Below are 24396 nucleotides of genomic sequence, written 5' to 3' on the forward strand. Positions count from 1 at the left end.
ACGAACAACAAAAACAAGGTGGTAAGGACCATTAAACAAGGACAGTTCTTGTACTGAGGTGAATAAACTGTCGGATACTTCACACTTAACTGTTCGGATAGATATTGAGAACTAAGTTAAAAAGGAAGGGATTAAATATTTGAGAAGAAGGAATGTAAACAGATTTGTTGGGAATGGGGTTAGAAGGGAGGACATTCGGACAGGGTCTAAATGACCTCCTTCTGTGTTATAACTTTTATAATTCGAAGTAATTCCACCTTCATTGTATCAAAGCTCAGAAGTCATTTAGAAGAATTAGTTCCGAGCAGACTTTAAGGTAACAGGCAATAAGGGATCAGTCCCAAACAGAATCCACTGTTGTATGTACAGTCTTGTGATTGGGCTCAGGTTAGTATGTACTTGATGGGTTTTGATACATGCGGTCCAAGTTTGGAGCACATCTGACTGAGGGTCTTAAATCAGAATTTGTACATTTATCTGAAAACGGATCCAAAACTGGCTCTAAGGAGAGAGAGTATGAGAGAGGAGAGCTAAAAACCAGGTCGACATCTTGTTCTTCAAACCTCCTTTAATAATTACTAGTGCAAAATCACATGCAAAGAAACAACTACACAGGACTTGATTTCTGTATAGCAAATGCAATAACATTTGACTAAGTATGTGATAAAACAGCAATCAAATATCACATGGTCAAATGATATAGGGTCAACTTCATATGATCAAACTTTCAGGGATACCAATCAGAATTTGGGACTTGAACTGTGTATTAATTATTCTTCACTTGCATTGAATTTATTGCTAGTGGAGATTTGAGGCTGGAAGTTTCTTGTCAAATTCTAAACAGAAAATCACTGCTGCCATCTCAGCATTATTCAAAAAGTACTAAACAAAACTGATGCATTAGAATTTTCTCAGTATCAATGGAATTGGACAAAACCAGATTTTTTCAGTGATGCATGCTTGTCCATGACTCTCACTGAATAATGTTCAAAGTGTAGAGTGTTGAGTCCTCTACATGAGCGTTTCATGGATGTGAAACAACTGTGGCGAAGTGTACATCATGTTTAATGACAGTTACGCAAATATCACACGAAGATTATTGAATGATAATGGATAACATCATTTTGCACATCATCTAAAGCTTTACAAATTAGTGACTTTTGCAAAATTGATGGGGAGGGTAAAATTCCAATTTGTGCCTCAAGTTAATGCTTTTTGGCTGAAAACTTTGATGTCAGATATTCCCACATATGTATGACTGGTTGAGTTGCTTGGTAAAGAGCATAGTTTCCATTTTAATCTGCTTGTTTTAAAGCACACAGTTTTGTAACATATTTTTAGGTGTTAATAAGTACTTGAGACTTAATGGACATCTTTAAAGCAAACAGAAAATGCTTTAGCCCAATTAATTAAATTAAAGTTTAATGCTGTCTAATCTGGCCTGGAAGAGCTGGGAACTTTAGGAAAAAGAGGTCCAAGATAAAAAGCCAAGAATCTCATGTGGGGAAATATCAAATGATGCAATAATGCTAGCCCTAAAAATTAGAAACAGAAAGCTTGTGCAACATCTATAATATTATGATGCACATTCATGCATGCCCTCAGCATGCTTTTTCCCTAACCTATCAACTTCGGTTTAAAGTCTTTTCACATGTGGAGGATAGATCATTGAAAATAGGGTAAGAGGAGGAGGACAGAGAATTTGTCATGTATGAATCAAAGTATTTAACAATACAGAGCAGTATAATGAGATGTGAAAATAAACCAACATATTCTTATATTTAGAAATCAAGGTTGTGAAGTCCAGAGAACTAGAGACCAGTCAGCTTAATGTCAGATATTGAAAAAATAATGGAATATTTATTCAAAAATGAAATGGAAAAACATTTTAAAAACTGCCAAGATAAAGAGATCTGCCAGCATGGATTTCAGAAGGAAAGGTTACAGTTTATTGGGTTCCTTTAGGAACACAGAACTGACAAGGTTAATGCATATTTATTAAAAGGTGTTTGATAAGGCTGACTCGTGACCAAAGGAAACAGTAGCAGAACGGATGGCAAAATAACTTCCTTTTTGTTTCTGTTATGTAGTTAAGTGAAGCTACTCAGACTGGTAATAAGGGGGAACGGGTTCCACAGGAATCAACATGACGGACGGACCTGAAGGTACAGATGCAGGTGCAACAAAAATTATTAATGAGAAATACTGACCGTTAGCTGATTTTCTGTGAGTACAAGCTCTGTAAGATTTCCACATTCACCAATAGCTTCTGTTAACTGAACCAAACGATTTTGATCAAGCTTCAGAATGGAAAGATGCTTTAGTTTCCCTACAGAAAGGTGAAAGGGAACATATTGGAAAAGTCTCCATGTTAGTCTATTCAGCTGTAATTTTTGCATTTGAATCTGTTTTGAAATCTCATTTCTCAGGAAAAGCGCTGAGAGGGATGTATATTTAGATGTGTCAGGATCAACCATGCCAATCCCAAAACATAGGATTTATAAACTTGAACAGCATGACAAAGTATTAAGCTAAAATTCTATGAATGCAGGTCAATAGAAACATCAATTTGGTTCTAATTGCCATTATGCATTCATTCATTCATTAACAAACAAAATTTATCTTGCCTTTACACCTTGTGATTTTCAACCACAAGTAATGTCTAAATCAAGCATCTTGATGTTGGCTTAATTAGAGAAAAAAATTTCAGGAGCAATCCATTCACAGAATGTATATAAGTAGAGAAAAAGACAATCCAGGTTTTCCACGTTTGAGAGAGATTTTCTTTCTTAATCATTCTTATTTAGACAATTAACTGCTCTCAAGCCGGTTCTAATCAGCCACCAGAAAATGAAGCTATGTTCTGTGCATTACAGCAGAACAAGAAAAAATAATCAATAAAACAAAAAATTAAAGCCAAAGCATAACAAAACATTCTTGTAGAAGTGAACCTACCAATTCCATTTGGTAAAACCTCCAAGTGATTCTGTGAAACCAGAAGATCAGTGAGCAAACCAAGGCCACTGATTTCTTCCGGGAGTTTCTCCAGTTTATTTTCAGACACGTCTAAACACAGCAAGTTCTTCAGGTTTCCAATTTCCTGTTTTAACAACAAAAAAGACACTGGTGTCCTTACATGAAAGTCTAGCGGTAAAGCATACAGTGCTGAGAAGGGCAACCTCTCTCCCACTGATTTCAAACACGTTCTGTTTATATACACAAAGTACTGTTCCTTGGATGCTGCCTAACATGCTGTGCTTTAACCAGCAACACATTTTCAGCTCTGATCTCCAGCATCTGCAGACCTCACTTTTTACTTTCTGTACACATACTCAGTTATTCCAAAATTCCAAAGTGGAAAGCAAGTCCTTAATCAAGACTCTTGTTTATATAGCATCCATGGGATTAAATAAGTGAAAAAACGCTTTGTGAAAAAAAAGTTTAAAAGTTACATCTTTCAGCTTCACTTGAAAGCGCAAATTTAATGTTTGCATATAAAATGCCTGCATTTTGATGAAAATTCACTTCAAGATATCTTTAGTGCTATACCAGAATTGATCCATTAGTGTTTATCCAACTTCATGTAAAAAAAAGACATACATTAAAAATATTGTTTTGCATGTACTTCTCATGTGTACCACCTAATCAGTTATTATTTATGTTACGCATTTTGTTAATTTTTTTTAAAGTGACAAATTTCAGTCACATTTCAAATGTTTACCTGAAGTCAGCACTCTTACTGTGCTATGTATTCATCAGGTTTATACAATTCTCTTTAAAAAGCTTAAGATTTTTCTCCACCTGAGTATAATATGGCACCTGCCAACAGAACTTAAGAGTCATTGAGTCAGAATCATACAGCATGGAAACAAACCATTCAGTCCAACCAGTCCATGCCAACCATAATCCCAAACTCAACTAGTCCCATCTGCCTGCACTTGACCCATGTCCGTCCAAACATTTCTTATTCATGTACTTATCTAAAGGTCTTTTAAACATGGTAAGTATATCTGCAGTCACCATTTCCTCTGGAAGTTCATTCCACACACAAACCACTAAGAAAAAATTGTCCCTTGGATTTTTTTTTTAAAATCTTTCTCTTCGAATCTTAAAATATGCCCCCTAATATTGAAATCCCCCACTGTAAGGAAAAGACACCCTCCATTCCCTTTATGTGTACTCATGATTTCATAAATCTCTATAAACGTCACCTTTCGACCTCCTACATTCCAGTAAAAAAAGTCCCAGCCTAACCAGCTTCTCCCCATAACTTGAATCCTCTTCTGCTGGCAAAAGCATGGTAAATCTCTTCCGAATTGTCTCCAGCTTAATAAATTCTTCCTGTTACAGAATGACTAGAACTGGACACAGTACTCCAGAACAGCCTTCACCAACATCCTGTACAACCTCAACATTAAGTCCCATATCCTACACTCAAAGCTCTCAGCAATGAAGGCAAGCATGCTACATGCCTTCTTAACCACCCTGTCTACCTGTGATGCAAATTTCAAAGAATTATGTACCTGAACCCCTAGGTTTCTCTGTTCTCCAACACTATGTAAGGCCCTAATTTTAATTGTGCGAGTCCTGTCCGTTTGTTTTACCAAAATGCAATACTTTACATTTATCCAAATTAAGTATTCAAATTATCGATCTGCCACTTTTCAGCCCACTGACTCAACTGATCAAGGTCTCTTCGTAACCTTCGATAACTTGGCATACAGACTGTTATGAAGTTGTAGCGTGTACTGTATCTTTAAGAGACAGAATGCTGATCTGAACTGAGAACTTAGAAGCACTTATATATGTGACCAGATACAGGTCCCAGAGTGTATTGGAAAATTGAAAATATGTAACATTTGACTGTGAAATTGATATCTGAAGCTTTGGTTGCAGTTTTGACAACAATTTGAATTTAACCACTCCATTTAAATTATGCCCCAGAAAACTAAAACCGGGTTTGAATTTATTGCTTTGCCAACATTGAAACAATGAGATGATCCAATGTCGGGGGTATATGAATGCAGACATTTTGAAAACTGGTCAAAGAGCAACTACCATAGAGATGGAAACTCCTGGAAAGCTAATTGCCCATCTTAACATCTTACTCTCAAAGAAATTCGAAAACACTTTCACGTGAAACATACTCACAGTAAAAAGATGACGACCCCTAGAGATCCTCAGGCAGAAGAGTAAAGACACAGAAAAAGACAGCAACTGTGTGGTTTTGAAATTAAGTTGGTATAATTTTTTATTAAGTGTCTTATTGGAAGAGCATGTTGTTGTAGAGTTGGAGGCAGATAGTAAACAGTTGAGAGAAAGGTGGGCTTAGAGGTATGAATAGTTGTTGTTTAATGTTCACTTTTACAGTTAAAAAATAAATTGATGCTATTTTCTTTATGTGAAGGAGCCAGTATTGGACTGGGGTGGACAAAGTTAAAAATCTCACAGCACCAGGTTGTAGGAGAAAGTGAGCACTGCAGATGCTGGAGATCAGAGTCAAAACGTGTGGTGCAGGAAAAGCACATCTGATCAGCAGCATCTGAGAAGCAGGAAAGTTAATGTTTCAAGCATAAGCTCTTCATCAGGAATTTTGTGAGTGTGTGCGTGTGAATATGAGTGCGCATGAGAGTGTGCACATTTACGTGTTTGCATGTCTGGTAAAGTATGTGTGTGAGCGTAATGGAGTATAAGCCTGTGAGAGGGTGTGTGCATAGGTGAGTGTGGGGGTTTGGGGAGGTTGCATGTTAGTGTGTATGAGAGTCTGCATTAATATTCCTGATGAAGAGCTTATGCTCAAAACATCAACTCTCCTGCTCCTCAGATGCTGCCTGACTGGTTGTGCTTTTCCAGCACCACACTTTTTAACACCAGATTAAACTCCAACAGGTTTATTTAGAAGCACTAGCTTTCGGAGCACTGCTCCTTCATCAGGTAGCTGTGGAGCAGGACCATAAGACAATTTATAGCAAAGGATTACTGTGTCATGCAACTGAAATGATACATTCAACAAACTTAGATTGCTGTTACATCTTTTATTGTTTAGAATGGGTTTCAGTTCATTAATATGTAAATCCCAAAACCTCTTTTAAGTCACATTCTCAAGATAACTTAAGGTACTATTTAAAAAAAGTGACATCTCAGCTCAGACAATGCAGTAAAGGTGTGACGTTTGAGTCTGTGCCCCAATCTTGAGTCAGTCTGGTTTTATTTCCAAAATGGAATTTATAAAATATTACATGGATCAACTGCTGGCAGATTTGTGTGCTTTTTGAGCAAAATAAAATGTATTTGCAAATATAATTTACAAATGCAAATTCTCCCCATAGACTTACGTGTGCGCATGCATGCATGAGAAAGAGAGAGCAAGTGTGAGTGTGCGTGAGTGTGTCTGTTTACGTGTGCACATGCTTGGTGATGGTGTTTAAGCCTGTATGAGAGAGAGATCCTGAAGTCCGCATTGGAAGATGGCCACCCAAAGATCCAGCGCCGAATGTCCCTGACCACTTAAGTGTTTCTCAACTGGGAGGGAACATCTCCAGCTGGCGACTGTTGCACAGTGTCCATTCATCTGTTGTCCTAGCGCCTGCTTGGTCTCACCAAGGTACTATATGTCGGGACATTCTTGTCTGCAGCATGTGAGATAAACCATGTTGGCAGAGTCACATGAGCACCTGCCGCGTACATGGTGGGTGGGGTCCCCACGTGTATTAGAGGTAACCCATGTCGACACTGGCACATCTTGGAATGGTTGCCATGACAGGGTTGTACCATATTGTGGTCGATGTTGTCGTGAAGGCTGGGCAGTTTGCTGTGAACAATGGTCTGTTGAGGGGTTGGTGGTTGTTTAAAGGCAAGTGAAAGCATAGGGATGGGTATTGGCAAGGTGCTCATTCTCAGTGGTAAGGTATTGCAGGCTGCGAAGAACATGATGTAGCCTCTCCTCTCCTGAGAAGTACTGGACAACGAAGATTACCCATCAGTTGCATCCCCTGTCTTGAGGTGATCATTAAGGTTTCTCGCTGTGACATGTTGAAACTGGTGTTCGATGAGTTGAGCATTATACCCTGTTCTTATGAGGGCATCCTTGAGCACCGTCAGGTGTCCATCATGTTCCTCCTCATCTGAACAGATTCTTTGTACGCGTAGGGCTTGCCCATAGGGGATGGCTGTTTTGATAAGTTTCGGATGGAGGCTAGAGAAATTCACATGAGGAGGAACATGACGTGAAAGACTTAACAGCAACCTAGATTTATTCAATAGATCATTTCAATTGCATGACACTTTAATCTTTTGCTATAAATTCTGTGTCTTATGGTCCTGCGCCACAGCTACCTGATGAAGGGGAGCAGTACTCTGAAAGTTAGTGCTTCCAAATAAACCTGTTGGACTATAACCTTGTATTGTGCGATTTTTAATTATTTTCTTTAAACAGTGGAACTTGGGAGTTCTCAGTCATTCATATTTTAACAGATTACAAGGTGAGGCAAGCTTTTCTGAGTGTTTGGTTTAGTTCACAGAGGGGTTCACCTCCATGTTGTAACACAGAATCATATTTTTTTTTTGCTTTGTTATGGACCAGGCCAGACCCCATCAAAACTTTTCAAGAAAATAAACTGGACCCTAACTTTGCAAGTTGTTTTAAGCTGGTGTACAGCTGATATTCCAGGAGTGACACAGCTCGTCAAATCACTTAACTTTAAATGAAACAATTTATTTACAAGATTACCGAAATGAAACACAAACAAAAGAAAACACAGTAACTTGACCTATCTGAAAACCCAACAGATTATCCCAATTAAATGTTGTTATTCCAAACATTTGCAACAATCCCCATAAACACCCCTTGGTAAAAAAAGGTAAAATCAAACACAGGGTCTTACAAGAGCGATGTCAGAGGGAGGGAGGATCAGTGTGGACCCATTCCTTTGGGTCCAACAGCTTCACCATACAACTGCCTGATAAAACTAAACAAAAACAGCTGGGAGAACTGACCACTTCTGTTTCATTGTATAAGTGTTATTCTTAAACTTGAAAGCCTTTTGACTCAGACAGTATCTGTTAGCTATAACCAAATTGCTGCTAAAACCAAATTGTTTCAAAAATCCTTCAAATCTCAACCGCCCCGAGTATCTGCGTTTAGATACCCTCTGATTAAAAAAAAGGACAACATAACCTTGTTAAAGGAGCAGCATCATCACATCTTTGATACAATGTGGGCATTCCTGGAAAGGCCAGAGTTGTTGACCATTCCATAATTCCTTTAACTGGAGGGTCATGGATTTGGAGTCATATTTATGCCAGTTGATGTACAGATTTCCTTCCCTATAGGACATTGGTGAATTGCATGGATTTTTTAAAAAAATCAATGATAGTCTGATGGCCAACATTAATGAGGCTAATTTTTAATTCTAACTTGAATGCTTGCTATCAAGGTGGAATTTTAACCCAGTCCCGAGAGAATTAGATAGTTCATCATATTCTTAGTTTAGTTTAGTTCAGTACATTTCCACTGTAGCTCTATCTTCTCCTGTGCAATCACAGGTGACTGTATAAACAGCTCTCTAAATACTCTACATCAGTTTGACTGATCAGCTTAATTTCCATATATGAAGTACATTGAGTATTTTTATTTTACTTAATTCTTAAACGTATAGCAACAGTCATTCTAATTCCAGCTTCATTTTAAGATGGCTTCACTGCAGCATCATTTGGATTCCAACTATTGGCTGTGTCTCTTCTCAGACGATTGGTTGTTTACTTCTTTTCTTTTTTCACACAATACCCAAATATCAAGCTTCTAAAATTAAATATTTCAACACTTCTAAAATTTGAGACCTTCCCTCACTTACCTCCCTTGGTCATGGTGGGACCCCCAGCACTTCTATCGGCTTTCACCTTTGTTAGAGCTGGCGTACCATGAAACCCAGTTTCAATTTAATGCCTGGAATAGTCTAAACTCCAATCATTCCTTCCTACCTCAACAATTAGCTGAATGCCTCCCAATGACTTATGTAGAAACTGCTGCCTCTGGTCCATCCCACTTCTCACCCCACAATAACCCTGCTGTCATCTAGGTATATATTACAACGTTCACTCAAGCTCCTGCAAAATGAGCAACAAGTTTTAGTTGAATATTTGTTTTTATCACCTAGAAGGTTATGTGCTTCTTCCCCTTCACAACAAGAATAGAATAAAACTGGTTTACAGAATCCTCTCTCCCTGAGTTATCACACTTTAGAAGCCAAAACATCCTTTTTCCTCTTGTGTGCCACAGGGATTTGTTTGCAAATCCCATTGCAAACTCCAACTCACTGCCTTCCCAATGCCTACTCATTTCCATTACCAATATTTTTTCCCTTCCACTGAATAAACATGGGCATATTTGGCCCCAACTTCCACAGAACATAGTCACCTCAATGATTTCTCTCTCTACAGCAACCTTCCCACCCTTACGTATTTGTGAAGGATATTTCCCGATTAGCAGTCTAAGGCCAGTACCAAATTAAGACTCAGATGAGGAGGAATTTTGACTATCACAAGGTTTAGTGACTTTGGAACTCCTTGCGATAGAGAGCAGTGGGCGCAGAATCCTTGTCCATAGTTAAGGCTGAGGTAGAAAGATTCTTAATCCATTAGGGAATCAAGAGCTATAGGGAATGGCAGGAAAGTGGACGTGAGGCTTTCGGATCAGTCATAATCCTACTAAATAGCTGAGCAGGTTTGAGGGGACCAACGAGCCTCCTTTTGTTCCTATTCCCTGTGATCAACACCTCATGCTTGAAAAGCACGTGACCCAGACAAGCACAGAGATGCTTACAGTACAGAATTGACACTGTAAAAGTGAGGAGGCCATGATTAGTGATAAAGATAGCGACTAAATCAATTACAAATCACTTGGAATAGGAAAAGCAACACGTTAGGTTTTTATGGGTAAATATGAGAAATGTGTCAGCTTTGCTAAGCATTCTTCAACTGCAAACAAATGGATAATACATAAAATGCTTGGATAGCTATATTTGGAAATAAATCATGACTGAAACTGGAATTAACGAAGTGGCCACAAATGGACAGCACCTGAAATAAAAATCAAAAAAACCAAGAAGCAGGGCAATTCCAAGTGATAAGTAGAACTAAGGCATTGAAGGAAGGACAGTAATTGCTGAACAAACTTACCACAGGCAATTCCACAAGTTGGTTCCCATCCAGCCACAAATCCTTAAGGTTTGAAAGTGATCCTGTATTTTCTGGCTACAAAGAAGAGTTAAGAATTTACTAATTACTGCTAAACAACTGTGAAAATTGGACGGTTTACTTCACATGAAAAATATACAAAAACAAAAAAATCTATTTTCATTAAAATATTGCACACTGATTCCTGAAGCATTAATTACATTGTCAGCTCTTTTGGCAAATGCACACAACAGATTTTAATTATTTAAGTAACAGCTCCAACATTTTGAGGGCAAACTGCCATTTGATTTTCATATATGGGGAATGGATAGATTGACAGTGCAGCCAAAACACAAGACTGGAACACAGACTGAAGAACAAGGCACCAATGGATTTTATTTCAGGCCATGTTGACAGGAGTTCTGATATTTAACATGTTTTTTTTCACATTACAGTTAAAGGAAAGTTAAACGGGGAAAAGTAGACAAATCACAAAACTGGTCCCTGAAAACTGAATTGTTACAATGGAAAAGTTGCTTTTGGCAAGGGGAAAGCAAACATTGTTACTATTTTTTTCTATGTTTCAACCTACTGCTTCTCATCCGATTTAAGTGAAAGAAAGAGATCCATACTCTCAACTAATTTGCAAAGAACAGCAACAATCCTGGAGGCATTTTTTTTAAACATCAGTTTTTGTGGTATTTGGAGAATGTTTAATCCAGTAAACTTTAAATCCTTTTCAGAATTAGTCTACTGGAAAAAATGGGACCATTTCACAAATGTTATGGAAGAAATGACAGGTGTTGCCCCTCAAACTAATCCTCATGATCTTAATGGGAAAATCTCTGTAGAATTGTGGGACATCTTTCCAATAAGCAACAGAAAGCTTTCAATAGCACTCTTACTGAAATCTAAGCTTCAAAGCAGCAACACTAAATTTCCAAAGCAGTACGAAATTAGCATGCATTTGCAGATTTTACTCTGGCACTTGGCTAATGCGGAGTGTCAAGGGCAACTCAAGGAGGTGAATTCTCACTTCCCTACGAATGGAAATTATTTTGCACACACCGTTAGGACGGGACCATCATTTGAGACTCAAACTGAATCATTAAGGGCGGCACGGTGGCACAGTGGTTAGCGCTGCTGCCTCACAGCACCAGAGACTCGGATTCAATTCCTGCCTCAGGCAACTGACTGTGTGGAGTTTGCACATTCTCCCCGTGTCTGCATGGGTTTCCTCTGGGTGCTCCACAGTCCAAAAAGTGCAGGTTAGGTGAATTGGTCATGCTAAATTGCCCATAGTGTTAGGTGAAGGGGTAAATTGCGCTTTGGCGGGTCGATGTAGACTTGTTGGGCTGAAGGGCCTGTTTCCACACTAAGTAATCTAATCTAATCTAAATTATACTTAGCTTACTGGACAGCAAATTCCTGTGAGCTTCAGATTTTGCACAATGGAATAACAAGCACTAGCAGTTTGGAGAAAAATTAAAAATTACATAGAAGTAGCACTACAATCCAAAGTTTCTCTGTTATGCCTGACACCTTATATGCAAATATGCTCTCCAGGAACATACTTATGATTTAATCACCAAATTATTGCATGTAATCCAAAAATGCAAAGTTCTCGAATCCCATCTTGTTGAGTCCTCTTGCAGCATGACACAGAGGGAAATGTACTAGCGTTGACATCAAATTGCTTGGCTATAGCCCAGACATGCCTGTGACTGTTACATAGCTAGATACAAGTAGCTATAATAAAAATCTATTAAATCCTCCAGTACTGTTATCTGTGTTTCATTCCTATGATACAGAAACTAATATAAGTATTATCTCATCAGGTAAAAGCCCATCACGACAAAAGCAGAACATATCTGCATTAACAGCAGTTGCTACTCGTAAAGCAGCAACTCTTAGAAACCAGATCAGATCACATCAGCAGCAGCTTGCACTTTTATTAAATCAAAAACGGCCAACAAATTGAGAAATCTGCTGCCAATTTTCATTGCTTCAACATTTCCACTGCAAACTTACTACTTCCTTTTAGAAACATTAAAAAAAGTCCAATACTTTGCAACTCTAAAATCTGGGTCTAGACTGCAACTTTTAATCAAACACAGCTAGGGGCTATTATTACAGAAGTCATCAAAATGCTGTAGTTGCAATCTCCAGCCACAAAGGGGCTCCATGGAATGAGTCAAGTATCTTTTGACTCCAATTTCGTCTTGAATATCTTTGTCTCCACGCACATCTCACAGTCAAAGAGTCCTATAGCAAGGATCCGGGCCCTTTGGTCCAAACTGGTCCATGCCAACCAAAATGTCCATCCACACTAACCCCATTTCCCTTTACTTGGTCCACATCCTTCTAAGTAAAAAGTGAGGTCTGCAGATGCTGGAGATCAGAGCTGAAAATGTGTTGCTGGTTAAAGCGCAGCAGGTCAGGCAGCATCCGAGGAACAGGAAATTCGACGTTTCGGGCATAAGCCCTTCATCAGCAACCCATTTTCAGCCATATCCTTCTAATCCTTTCCTCTCCATGTCTTTTTGTCCAAATGTCTTTTAAATGCTGTTACTGACCCACCTCAACCACTTCTGCTGGCAGCTCATTCATACGCTTACCATATTTTGCCCCTCAGATTCCCTTTTATTCTTTCCCTTCTAATCTTAAACTGATGCTCTTTAGTCCTTGATTTTCCAACCCTGGGAAAAAGACAGTGCATTCACTCTATCCATGCCACTTATTATCTGATACACGTCCATAAGGTCCCCCCTCAGTCTAAGCTTGAAAGTAAAATGTCCTAGCTTGTCCAACATTTCCATGTAACTCAAATCATTGAGTCTTGGCAACATTCTTGTGAATTTCTTCTGCACCCCTTCCAGTTTAATAACATCCTTCCTATAACAAGGTGACCAAAGCTGAACACAATACTCCAAGAGCAGTCCTGTACAACTGCAACATAACTTCCCAACTTCTACACTCGATGCCCTGACTGATGAAAGCCAATGTGCCAAAAGCCACCTTCACTGCTCTGTCTACCTGTGACTCCATTTTCACAGAACAGTGACCATGAACTCCAAGATCCCTCTGTTCCACTGCACTCCTTAAGGCCCTACCATTCACCATGAAACTCCTACCTTCATTTGAATTTCCAAAATGTACTAGTAAGGTGGGAGGGTGAGACCCAGGGAGATAGTGAGGAAAGAGATCAATCTGAGACTGGTACAGATGAGAACAGAACTCAAACAGTCAGGGCAGGCAGGGACAAGGTAGGACTAATAAATTAAACTGCATTTATTTCAATGCAAGGGCCTAACAGAGAAAGCATTTGAACTCAGGGCATGGTTAGGAACATGGGACTGGGATATCATAGCAATTACAGAAACATGGCTCAGGGATGGATAGGACTGACAGCCAGGATACAAACGCTACAGGAAGGATAGAAAGGGAGGCAAGAGAGGAGGGGAAGTGGCATTTTTGATAAGGGATAGCATTACAGCTGTACTGAGGGAGGATATTCCTGGAAATACATCCAGGGAAGGTATTTGGGTGGAATTGAGAAATAAGAAAGGGCTGATCACTTTATTGGGATTGTATTATAGATCCCCTAATAGTCAGAGGTAAATTGAGAAACAAACTTGTGAGGAAATTTCAGCTATCTGTAAGAATAATAGGGTGATTATGGTCGGGGATTTTAACTTTCCAAACATAGACTGGGACTGCCATAGCATTAAAGGTTTAGATGGAGAGGAATTTCTTCAGTGTGTACAAGAAAATTTTCTGATTCAGCATGTGGATGTACCTACTAGAGAAGGTGCAAAACTTGACCTACTCTTGGGAAATAAGGCAGGGCAGTTGACTGAGGTATCAGTGGGGGAACACTTTGGGGCCAGCTACCATAATCCTATTAGATTTAGATTTAAAATTGTGATGGAAAAGGATAGAGCAGAGCTAAAAGTTGTAGTTCTCAATTGGAGAAAGGCCAATTTTGACGGTACTAGGCAAGAACTTTCAAAAGCTGATTGGGGACAGATGTTCGCAGGTAAAGGAATGGCTGGAAAATGGCAGGCCCTCAGAAATGAGAGAATGAGAATCCAGAGAAAGTATACTCCTGTTAGGGTGAAAGGAAAGGCTGGTAAGTATAGGGAATGCTGGATGACTAAAAGAATTGAGAGCTTGGTGAAGAGAAAGAAGGAAGCTTACGTCAGGTGAAGTTAGATCAAGTGAATCCTTAAAAAGAGTATAAAGGCAGTAGGAGTATACTTAAGAGGGAAATCAGGAGGGCAATAAGGGGACATGAGATAGCTTTGGCAAAGAGAATTAAGGAGAATCCAAAGGGTTTTTACAAATACATTAAGGACAAAAGAGTAACTAGGGAGAGAATAGGGCCCCTCAAAGATCAACAAGGCGGCCTTTATGTGGAGCCACAGAAAATGGAGGAGATACTAAACGAGTATTTTGCATCAGAATTTACTGTGGAGAAGGACATGGAAGATACAGAATGTAAGGAAATAGATTGTGACATCCTGCAAAATGTCCATATTACAGAGGAGGAAGTGCTGGATGTTTTGAAATGCATAAAGGTGGGTAAATCCTCAGGCCCTGATCAGGTGTACTCGGGAACTCTGTAGGAAGCCAGGGAAGTGACTGCTCGGCCTCTAACTGAGATATTTGTATCATGAACAGTCACGGGTGAGGTGCTGGAAGACTGGAGATTGGCTAATGTGGTGCCACTATTTAAGAAGGGTAGTAAGGACAAGCCAGGGAACTATATACCAGTGAGCCTGACTTCAGTGGTGGGCAAGTTGTTGGAGGGAATCCTGAGGGACAGGATGTACACTTATTTGGAAAGGCAAGGACTGATTAGGGATAGTCAACATGGCTTTGTGCATGGGAAATTACGTCTCACAATCTTGATTTGAGATATTTTTGAAGAGGTAACAAAGAAGATTGATGAGGGTAGATGCGATCTATCTGGACTACAGTAAGGCGTTCAACAGGTTCCCCATGGGAGACTGGTAAGCAAGGTTAGATCTCACTAAATACATGGAGAACTAGCCACTTGGATACAGAACTGGCTCAAAGGTAGAAGACAGAGTGTGTAGCGGAGGGTTGTTTTCAGACTAGAGGCCTGGAATGTCACAAGGATCGTTGCTGGTCTGCTACTTTTCGTCATTTATATAAATGATTTGGAAGTGAGCATAAGAGGTACAGTTAGTAAGTTTGCAGATGCCATCAAAATTGGAGGTGTAGTGGACAGCAAAGAAGATTACCTCAGATTACAACAGGATCTTGATCAGCTGGGCCAATGGGCTGAGGTGTGGCAGATGGAGTTTAATTCAGATAAATGCAAGGTATTGCATTTTGGGAAAACAAATCTTAGCAGGACTTATACACTTAATGGTAAGGTCCTAGGGAGTGCTGCTCAACAAAGAGACTTTGGAGTGCAGATTCATAGCTCCTGGAATGTGAAATCGCAGGTAGATAGGATAGTGAAGGCGGCGTTTGGTATGCTTTCCTTTATTGGTCAGAGTATTGAGTACAGCAGTTGGGAGGTCTGCTGGAAAACTGCGTGCAATGCTGGTCTCCTTCCTATCGGAAAGATGTTGCGAAACTTGAAAGGGTTCAGAAAAGATTCACAAGGATGTTGCCAGGGTTGGAGCTATGGGGAGAGGCTGAACAGGCTGGGGCTGTTTTCCCTGGAGCGTCGGAGGCTGAGGGGTGACCTTTTAGAGGTTTAAAAAATTATGAGGGACATGGATATGATAAATAGACAAAGTCTTTTCCATGGGGTGGGGGAGTCCAGAACTAGAGAGCATAGGTTTAGGGTGAGAGGGGAAAGATATAAAAGAGCCCGAAGGAGCAACTTTTTCATGCAGAGGGTGGTATGTGTATGGAATGAGCTGCCAGAGGATGCGGTGGAAGCTAGTACAATTGCGACATTTAAAAGGCAATTGGATGGGTATATGAATAGGAAGGGTTTAGAAGGATATGGGTCAAGTGCTGGTAGGTGGGTATGTTCGGGTTGGGATATCTGGTTGGCATGGACGGTTGGACTGAAGGGTTTGTTTCTGTGCTGTACATCTCTATGATTCTATATTCCTCAATTAACCTGTAAACAGTGACAGACATGAAACCAAGATGTCTGAGCCATGAAACCAAGATTCAAGTATCCAGAGGAACGTAACAACATTTACTGTTGATTAGAAAATATTTACCAGCAGTAAAATGGCAGTGATATCAAATCAAGCATACCAAGTAAGCTAGTGAGGGAACATTGGGATTAACAGCGATAAGGGACAAAAAGGAAATGTTTAAAAAAAAAATTAAAATGTTACATCTGCATCAATAACTGAAATCTGCAAAATTGAGATTCTATGCTTGTTAAAATTAATTTTCAGTGCCGTAGACCATGCTTTTTTTTTTAAAAAATGAACCTGCTCAGACATGTTGTGACACCTCTGGGACATGTGAGACTGGAATGTGGAATGCCTGACCTGGAATTGGTAGCACTACCTCAACAATGCACACCAGACTTACCATACTATTTAAAATGAGCTATTCCCCAACACTGAACTAATAGTAATTAGTCACAACTCTCATCACAGTATCCTCCCCAAAGTTGTTTTTAAATTTAACCTATTTTTCACAACCACTTTCCACAAAGAGGGCTTTTTTTTAAATTCAACTTATTTTTCTAATCAAACTATTCAAAAATACGATTATACACCTCTAGAGCAGGTGGGACTTGAGTGATGGCTTCCTGATCCAGGGGTAGGATCTTTCTGCGGGATTGAATGCAGCTGACCATATCACATTTTTCTTTATCCTGCTAATTGAGGTTTCCTTCACGTGGTCCTATCCAATACAAAGCAACTGAAACAATGCCTTCTCTTCCTTCACTCACATTACGACCTGAGGAGTTACTAAAGGACTTATCATGGATCTCTCCTCTTCTTCATCTAGTTAAAAATCACACAACACCAGGTTATAGTCCAACAGGTTTAATTGGGAGCACCTCCTTCATAGGTGATAGCATCGCTCAGAAAGCTAGCATGCTCCCAATTAAACCTGTTGGACTATAACCTGGTGTTGTGTGATCTTTAACTTTGTACACCCCAGTCCACCACCGGCATCTCCAAATCATGACTTCTTCACCTATGTTATCACTTAGCATCACCTAAACGCACAGGATCAAACAACACCAAATAATAATTCCATCAACTCTTTCTTTTAAGTTAAAAGTTTGTCTATCACACATCCAGTACTGAATGAGCCACAATTTACAATGAACAATGTCACAGTCTTCAGTACGCATAAAATAACGCATCATTACCCTGACCACTGTTGCAATGAACCCAACAAAGAAATTTGATGGAGAAACTCAGCAGGCCTGGCAAAATCTCTGAAGGGAAAAGAAAGTTAATGCTTTCAGTCTAAAGATCCTTCTTCTGAGCTCGATTAAGGGAAATATGGTATTCACGATGATGATGGAGAGTGGGGGTAAAGCAGTGAGCAGATTGGTGGATAGAGAGGCCAGAGAGAGGAAAAAAGAGCAGGGAAACAAAGGAATTGTTGGTAGTAGGCCAGGGGGAAAAAAAGCTAGATAGATGCTAATGGGGACTATGAAAAATAGAAATTGGGTAGATTGTACTGAAAGCAACACAATTTGTCACAGCATCTGGGACTGTGGGGATAGTTAACAAATAATGAGTATGGTATTCATGCTCTCAAACGGTTAAGTTCAATGCTGAGTCCTAAAGACTGTAAGGTGCCTAAGCGGAAGGTGCGGTTTGTTCCACCAGCTTACTTCATGCTCTTGCATGCTACCTACATTGGTCCCTCCTCTCAAAAGTTTAAAATTTAAAATTCTTATCCTTCAGTTTAAATGCATTCATCATCTGCACTCTTCCTAAACCCTACAATCTTCTCCAGATCATAACCTTCCCAGAACCTTACAGTCCTCCAAATCCTTACTGACTCCTCATCCTATTGACCAAATATATGTATCTAAGCACTAGAACCTGGAGTTCCTTTTCTAAGCCTTGCTACCTCATCATCCATGAAGACCCTTATTAACCCATTTTTTGTTCAACCTTGTCATCATCCTACAATTTTTTTGTTGTTTTGGCAATGAATTTTCTGATGCCTTTGGACTTTTTTCCACATCCAACAAGCAAAAGGCAAAAAGAACAGGAAATTGAGATCAAAAATGAACAAGAAAACTCAATATTATCAATGACGAGTCTTTGTTCATATATTGCCAACTAATTGCAATTAGAATGAAAAAAAGTATATGAGCAATTTCTGACCAAACTAATGGCAATTCATAAAGGAAAAAGCAACTTGCTTTCCAGGTATTCAAGAACCTTAACATAAAATGTAGCAAATAGAGAAAGGAAAGAGTGGAATTGTAATTCATAAAGCAGGAAGCAATTTTTTCATCAGTAATGGAAGACTTGTACATTTTATGGGGATCCATTAAGCAGCACTTACTTCATGTAATAGCACAGGAGGATTTACTTCTGCATATCACGTCTTTTGGGCTCTTTTAAAAAGTTATCTAAATATCTTGTCCCCTGAACCTTTCCCATTCATGCAAAATTTCTCCCCTCAATTATTTATTCAACTTCCTTTTGAAAGTTGTTAGAGTTTCCACGGTCCTTTCAAGCAGCCATTTCCAAATCATCATAACTTGCGTAGTAAAACAAAAGAAAAGCTCTAATTTCACATTATTACTTAGTCAAAGATTCATTGACTTGTCAAATGAAATATTTGGAATATGGAAATTGAAAGTACTATTATATTATCTGAAACTCACCCATCCTGGCATCAGAGCCTGTGCTGTGTTAAGGAATGGTGCATGAGCATACCATGCAAGATAAATACCTTAAGCATGGAAGAGGGAAGAAAATCAAAATACATCATCTGTACTCAGTAATAATTGTGTAAAGGCCCTAAATTCACCAAAACATTAACTCCCAATGAACGTACCTAGATTTCATCTGTCCACTGATCTAAAGAGATGCCAGTTACAAATCACACAACACCAGGTTATAGTCTATCATTTTTTTTGGAAGTGCAAGCTTTCAGAGCACTGCTCCTTCATCAGGTAAGTATGATCTTTTGCTATACTTTCTGTGCCCTATGATCCTACTCCACTAGCTACCAGACGAAGGAGCAGCGCTCCGAAAGCTTATACTTCCAAATAAACCTGTTAGACTATAACCTATTGTTGTGTGATTTTTAAACTTTGTCCACCCCAAACCAACACTGGCACATCCACACCATGGCTAAAGAGTTCCCAACATTGCTCTTTATGTCAACTGCTGCAAATTATACCCTTGTAAGCTAGATTAATGTCAGAATGTTGATTAGGTTCTGCGCATGCAATTCCTGTACCCATATTATATCTAATGGCCAACATCAGTCAACTGTACAATGCAGATACGTTTCACATACATAGGTTGTGGGAGAGGAGGGTGTGCATTTTTACTTAATTCTGACAATGCAGAGAGATGATTTTTAGACATGTGCGATCTATCTCGCGTGATTAATCACAACCACATGCACCTTGAAATATTACTTCTCGGCTCCCTTCAATTATTATGCTATGCATTACATACAATTCTATTTGAACAATGTTTGTTCATGCTCTCAAATGGTCAAATTCAATGCTGAGCCCTAAAGACTGTAAGGTGCCTAAATGGAGGACATCTGTGAAACAGTACTGGCTTTATTGTTCAATAACTCACTTCAAGTCAACTCAATTATCAATTTTTGGGACTGTGACATCTTGTCATGTGGTAATAAGGATACAAAGGAAGCAAGAAATTAATTTGGTTCATCAACACTCTGTCCTTCCACATAACCTTCCACAGGCTCTATACAATTCATTCCCTAGGTTCAGCTTTTTGATGTTCATTAAACGGAGTTAATAATTTCCACTTTTGCATGGCAGCTCACTTGAAACCAACTAATTTTGTATATTCTAGTCCAGCCTTACCATCTAATGATAGTACCGTCAATGAGGGGTCCCCATATTGTCATCAGAACTCAAAATGATGTGGACCTCTTAGAAACTACCATTTATACATATACTCAGCACTGACCTTCCTCTGAAGTTAATGGAGATCAGGATGTCTCTCTTGCCTAACTGTCTCCCATCATTCCCCTCAATGGTATTTTTAAAAAGAGAATATCTAATTTGGGCATTGGCCGTGTGCTTTTAAAGCAAAGCTTAATACTTGTTCCACTTTTAGAACTCTTTAATTTTAAGTGGTAATTACACTTTGCCTTTTAATAAATTTTCCTCACAATGATGAGATTATAAGATTATATTTAGGGCTGTAGCTTTAAATTTAGAGTAAACAAAGGCAGTTATGTCATATGTCGTTTTACAGTAAACCTGGGTGTTAGTGATTAAAAGAAGGTGTTGATTGTTGTTGCAGAGAAGGGAGTGTAATTCATTCATGCTTACAGACAATGACAGCAATCTCTGTCATTTTTAATAATTAGACTCAAAACTTCCTGAAGTCTCAACAAGTAGGGTTGAAGATGCTGGGCTGCAATAATTCTGCTGTAAATAATCCATTTATTTCTAAGATGAAAGAGTTCAATTCAAATTATTGCTAATTAGCATACGTATATGAATATAAAGTTAATGCACTTAATGTTGCCAGTGGAAGGAGGGAAAAGGAAGTCATTTTTGAGATCAGGCTGCAGCCTTCCTTACAAATTAATGAATATCACAGCTCTGTGTGGTCAGCAGGGAGAATTAGCTATTAAGCTTTTCTGACAGCTGGATACAAGAGAACGACTACCTCTATTTGAACAGTTGCATTGTGCAGCCATCTAAGGATTACAGAAGGCTGATCTGTCATGATGGTGAAGTTGGGGGGGGGGGGGGGGGGGGTGGAAGAGATGCTGAAAGATCATTAGAATAAACTTTACAGCTTGTGATGAGTTTTAAATCCTTCTCAAAAACTGAATGAAAAACTGTCTGGAAAAAGTACTTAAATGTAATATGCAGATCTTATTCAACACTAGGAGTAATTACAGACTGTTTGCAAAAAGAACTGTAATTCTGTGAAGAACATGATGGATGATAGGTTTAAAAAGGGGAACTTCATTTTCTGTAATTTCAACAGAAGCTGTGAAGAAAATGGTTCAGTCATTTTTTTTTAAATGCTATAAAAGTTTAAAATATGAAATGAAGTCATTTCATTCATTCAGCTGTGAAGTGGAAGTTCAAATCGCTTTTTATCACTCTTGCTGGAAATTGTTATGCCTTCATTGATCTTACGATGGGCATTTTTCACTCCTGTGCATGATTGGTACTTCAATGTAAATGTTATTTTAAGATCATTTACCAGTTTTAGCCTTACACTTAATTAAGCCACAGAGGTTTTGAATGCTGTTTGTATAATTTTATTCATCACTTGGACAGAGTTTTGTGTCAGTAAATTTTCTGATTAGCAGTCTCACTATTTACATATGGTATGAACAGATGATCCAGTTCAGGCCTCCATGGATTCTTGTAAATTACCAATTTCAGCTTTTATTAATATTACTTCCTAGTATCAATGAAGCCAATTAACTGAACATTCATCAAATGATTTTAAGTTTCTTTAAATTCTTCACTTGGAATTTTAACAAACACCTTAAAAAAAACCAAGAAAGTTTTGTAGATATAAATTCCCCCTTCAATTACTCCCTCAAAGAACTCCATCAGATTACTGTGACATGGCCTAATGCTATTAAATAGATTGTTTGTAATTCCACGAAACACTGTTGGTGCAGATATTAGAACTTGCATTTAAACATAAGTCAGTCATTGACAACTTTAGTTTTCTTCAAGTAAGCTTTTACAGCATCCTTAATAAAACACTCAAACTCTCTACCCAATAGATACTGCAGAAATTAGTGTAAAATTTCCAGATTCATTTTTCAAGACAATATTCATCATCTCTAATCCTTGGGGTGTTTACAGGGTCATTGGAAACAATTACCACAGGTTAACTTATTTTCTTGTGGATTCTAAACTGGACACATCTGGTCCAAGTTAAAAATCACACATCATCAGGTTATAGGTCAACAGGTTTATTTTCAAACATCTGGCATCTCCACATTACATCTGGTCCAGACAGTTAAAAGTACATATTTTTCACAATATATGGTTTACTGAAGTTTATTTACGTTGTAGATTCTCTAATCAAAGTTATTTCTTCTGCCTACTTAACTTTTCCTGTGGCTCAATACACACTAATATCTCATTAAATCTCTCCAAGGAGAAATTGAGTCAGTTCCAAGGACAGAAGTATCAAAAGAGGGGAAACTAAAGATGTGAAAGCTTACCACTATTTCCTGTTGATCATTCAAGCTGTAAGAACAAGTCTCATTTTGTAAATTCTTGACAAATGGAACCATTTTTTAAAAATGTAGTCATCAAAATTGTTCATAATACCAGTCAGATAAACAAAGGAATGATTTTTTTCTGCATTGTCTGCTCAGAGCATACAATAGTTAGAGTTGATCTTTTCTTGTCTGTCTATATACTTCACTGTACTGTCAAAGTAGTGATATACCATCAGAGGTACCAACTTTCAGATGCCAAATTAATCATATCTGGTGCACATAAAGGTGTGGACAACATTCATTGAAGATCGGGTTTGGTTTTCCTGATGTCATGAAAAACATTCAACTAATAGGAAGAGAAACTAACCCTGGTCTTTTTCCCATAGCTATTTGTGCAATCTTGTTTAATGCAAATTGGTTGCAACCTCAGCCTATATTATCAAAGCATATACACTTGAAAAGTTCTTCATTAGAGATGTCTCCAGGATGTGAAAGATGCTGTGTAAACAGTGCGCGCTTTATTTCTCTGATCTATTCAGATTGTGACTGCACCATTCCAAAGCCACGTTCTAATTTGAGAACACATTACATGATCATGTTGCAATTTGTTATTTAAGTATCATTACTGTTATAGGCAAGTATTTGAAAACAGGACCTGAAGTAGTGATAATGTTCAACAGTTGTTTCATTTCTTAACAGAATGACGGGATCACAACCTCAACTGGAAAAATGTCAATAACAAACCGATATAAGGCACTTAACCGACAGGCAATTAAACATTTTGCAATCACTAGATTTATTTGTACACAATAACAGATTTTCCAATTTATTTTACTCCTTAGGTATATTTAGAGATTTAATTTACAAGAACCTGATACATGGATAACTCTCAGCAGATGGTGCTCCTTAAAATTTCTTTGTCCCTTGAAAATACGTTTTTAAAAGAAAACTAAATGCTACAAGTTAAATAAACCCTTTCACACAATCCAAAATAAATTATTTCAGTTGTGCTACTTTAGTAGCATGACAAGATATTTTGTCCATTATAAATAAGACAGCTTGAAATTTTCTGAATACTACCTTTGCTTTGAGACTCACAAGCAATCCTCTAATAACTTGAGCGCTCTTCTTCAACTTAATGATTTACCTGGATAATCTCCCGTGAAAGGTTCATTTAAAGATTCAGTTTAGTATCATTCAATTTAGGACATGTGGTAATGAGATCAACAGTCACCAACTACATTGCCACCATAAAAGAATTTTGTGACAATACAAACCAAAATCTTAAGTAATTAAATGTCTGGAGGCAGGATGATTAGCACAATATGTTCAAATTCTCATGAGAATGTGTATCGGGTATAAGCAGGCAGGCAAAGAGTTAGGTTCTGAGTTTTGTGAAACAAGAGGTTCAGCTGTGCATGACTCAGATCAGATAAGTACTTATCGTTAACATTGGGGTGCTGGAGGCAAAGATAATGGATTACCCAAGGTGGAAAAGCAGTCATTATGTAGAGCCATTTAACAATATTGAAAGCATTCAGTATGCAAGGTCAGCGAACAAGGGGAAAAGTATCCATTGTATGAATCCAGTTAAAGTTAAGGACACCCATTGTAGAACAGTAAAGGGCTTAGCCTCAGCTATCAATACCCATTGATTGTAACGGTCACCCAATTAATATGTACATTGCCTTATCTGGATGCTCTTCCCTGTAAAATGACTACGTAATTCATTGAGAAGTTGTTGTTCGAGAGCAGACTGTGAACTCATGTCTCTGTGCACATGGGCGATCGTTCTCTCTCTTCCTATGGCCTGGAATAAAGGAAGGTAAAACAACTGTATCTCCAAGCGTTTTGCTTCAACTGAAGAGA

At 38.5% G+C, this 24396-nt stretch overlaps 1 protein-coding gene across 4 annotated transcripts in view; it reads right to left on the reverse strand.

Annotated features, from left to right (window-relative positions):
* The window catches only part of lrrc1 (leucine rich repeat containing 1), a 184290-nt gene that overhangs the window by 58546 nt on the left and 101348 nt on the right, over positions 1-24396 (reverse strand). For all 4 annotated transcript variants that reach the window (XM_060852839.1, XM_060852831.1, XM_060852854.1 and 1 more), the window contains 3 exons: positions 10177-10251; positions 2956-3100; positions 2211-2329 (listed from right to left, as the gene is read on the reverse strand). In XM_060852839.1, the coding sequence (XP_060708822.1) occupies positions 2211-2329; positions 2956-3100; positions 10177-10251 (339 nt within the window). The remainder of the gene's footprint in view (positions 1-2210; positions 2330-2955; positions 3101-10176; positions 10252-24396) is intronic.

This window comes from Hemiscyllium ocellatum, chromosome 3 (assembly GCF_020745735.1).
Source record: "Hemiscyllium ocellatum isolate sHemOce1 chromosome 3, sHemOce1.pat.X.cur, whole genome shotgun sequence".
Classification (NCBI taxonomy): Eukaryota; Metazoa; Chordata; class Chondrichthyes; order Orectolobiformes; family Hemiscylliidae; genus Hemiscyllium; species Hemiscyllium ocellatum.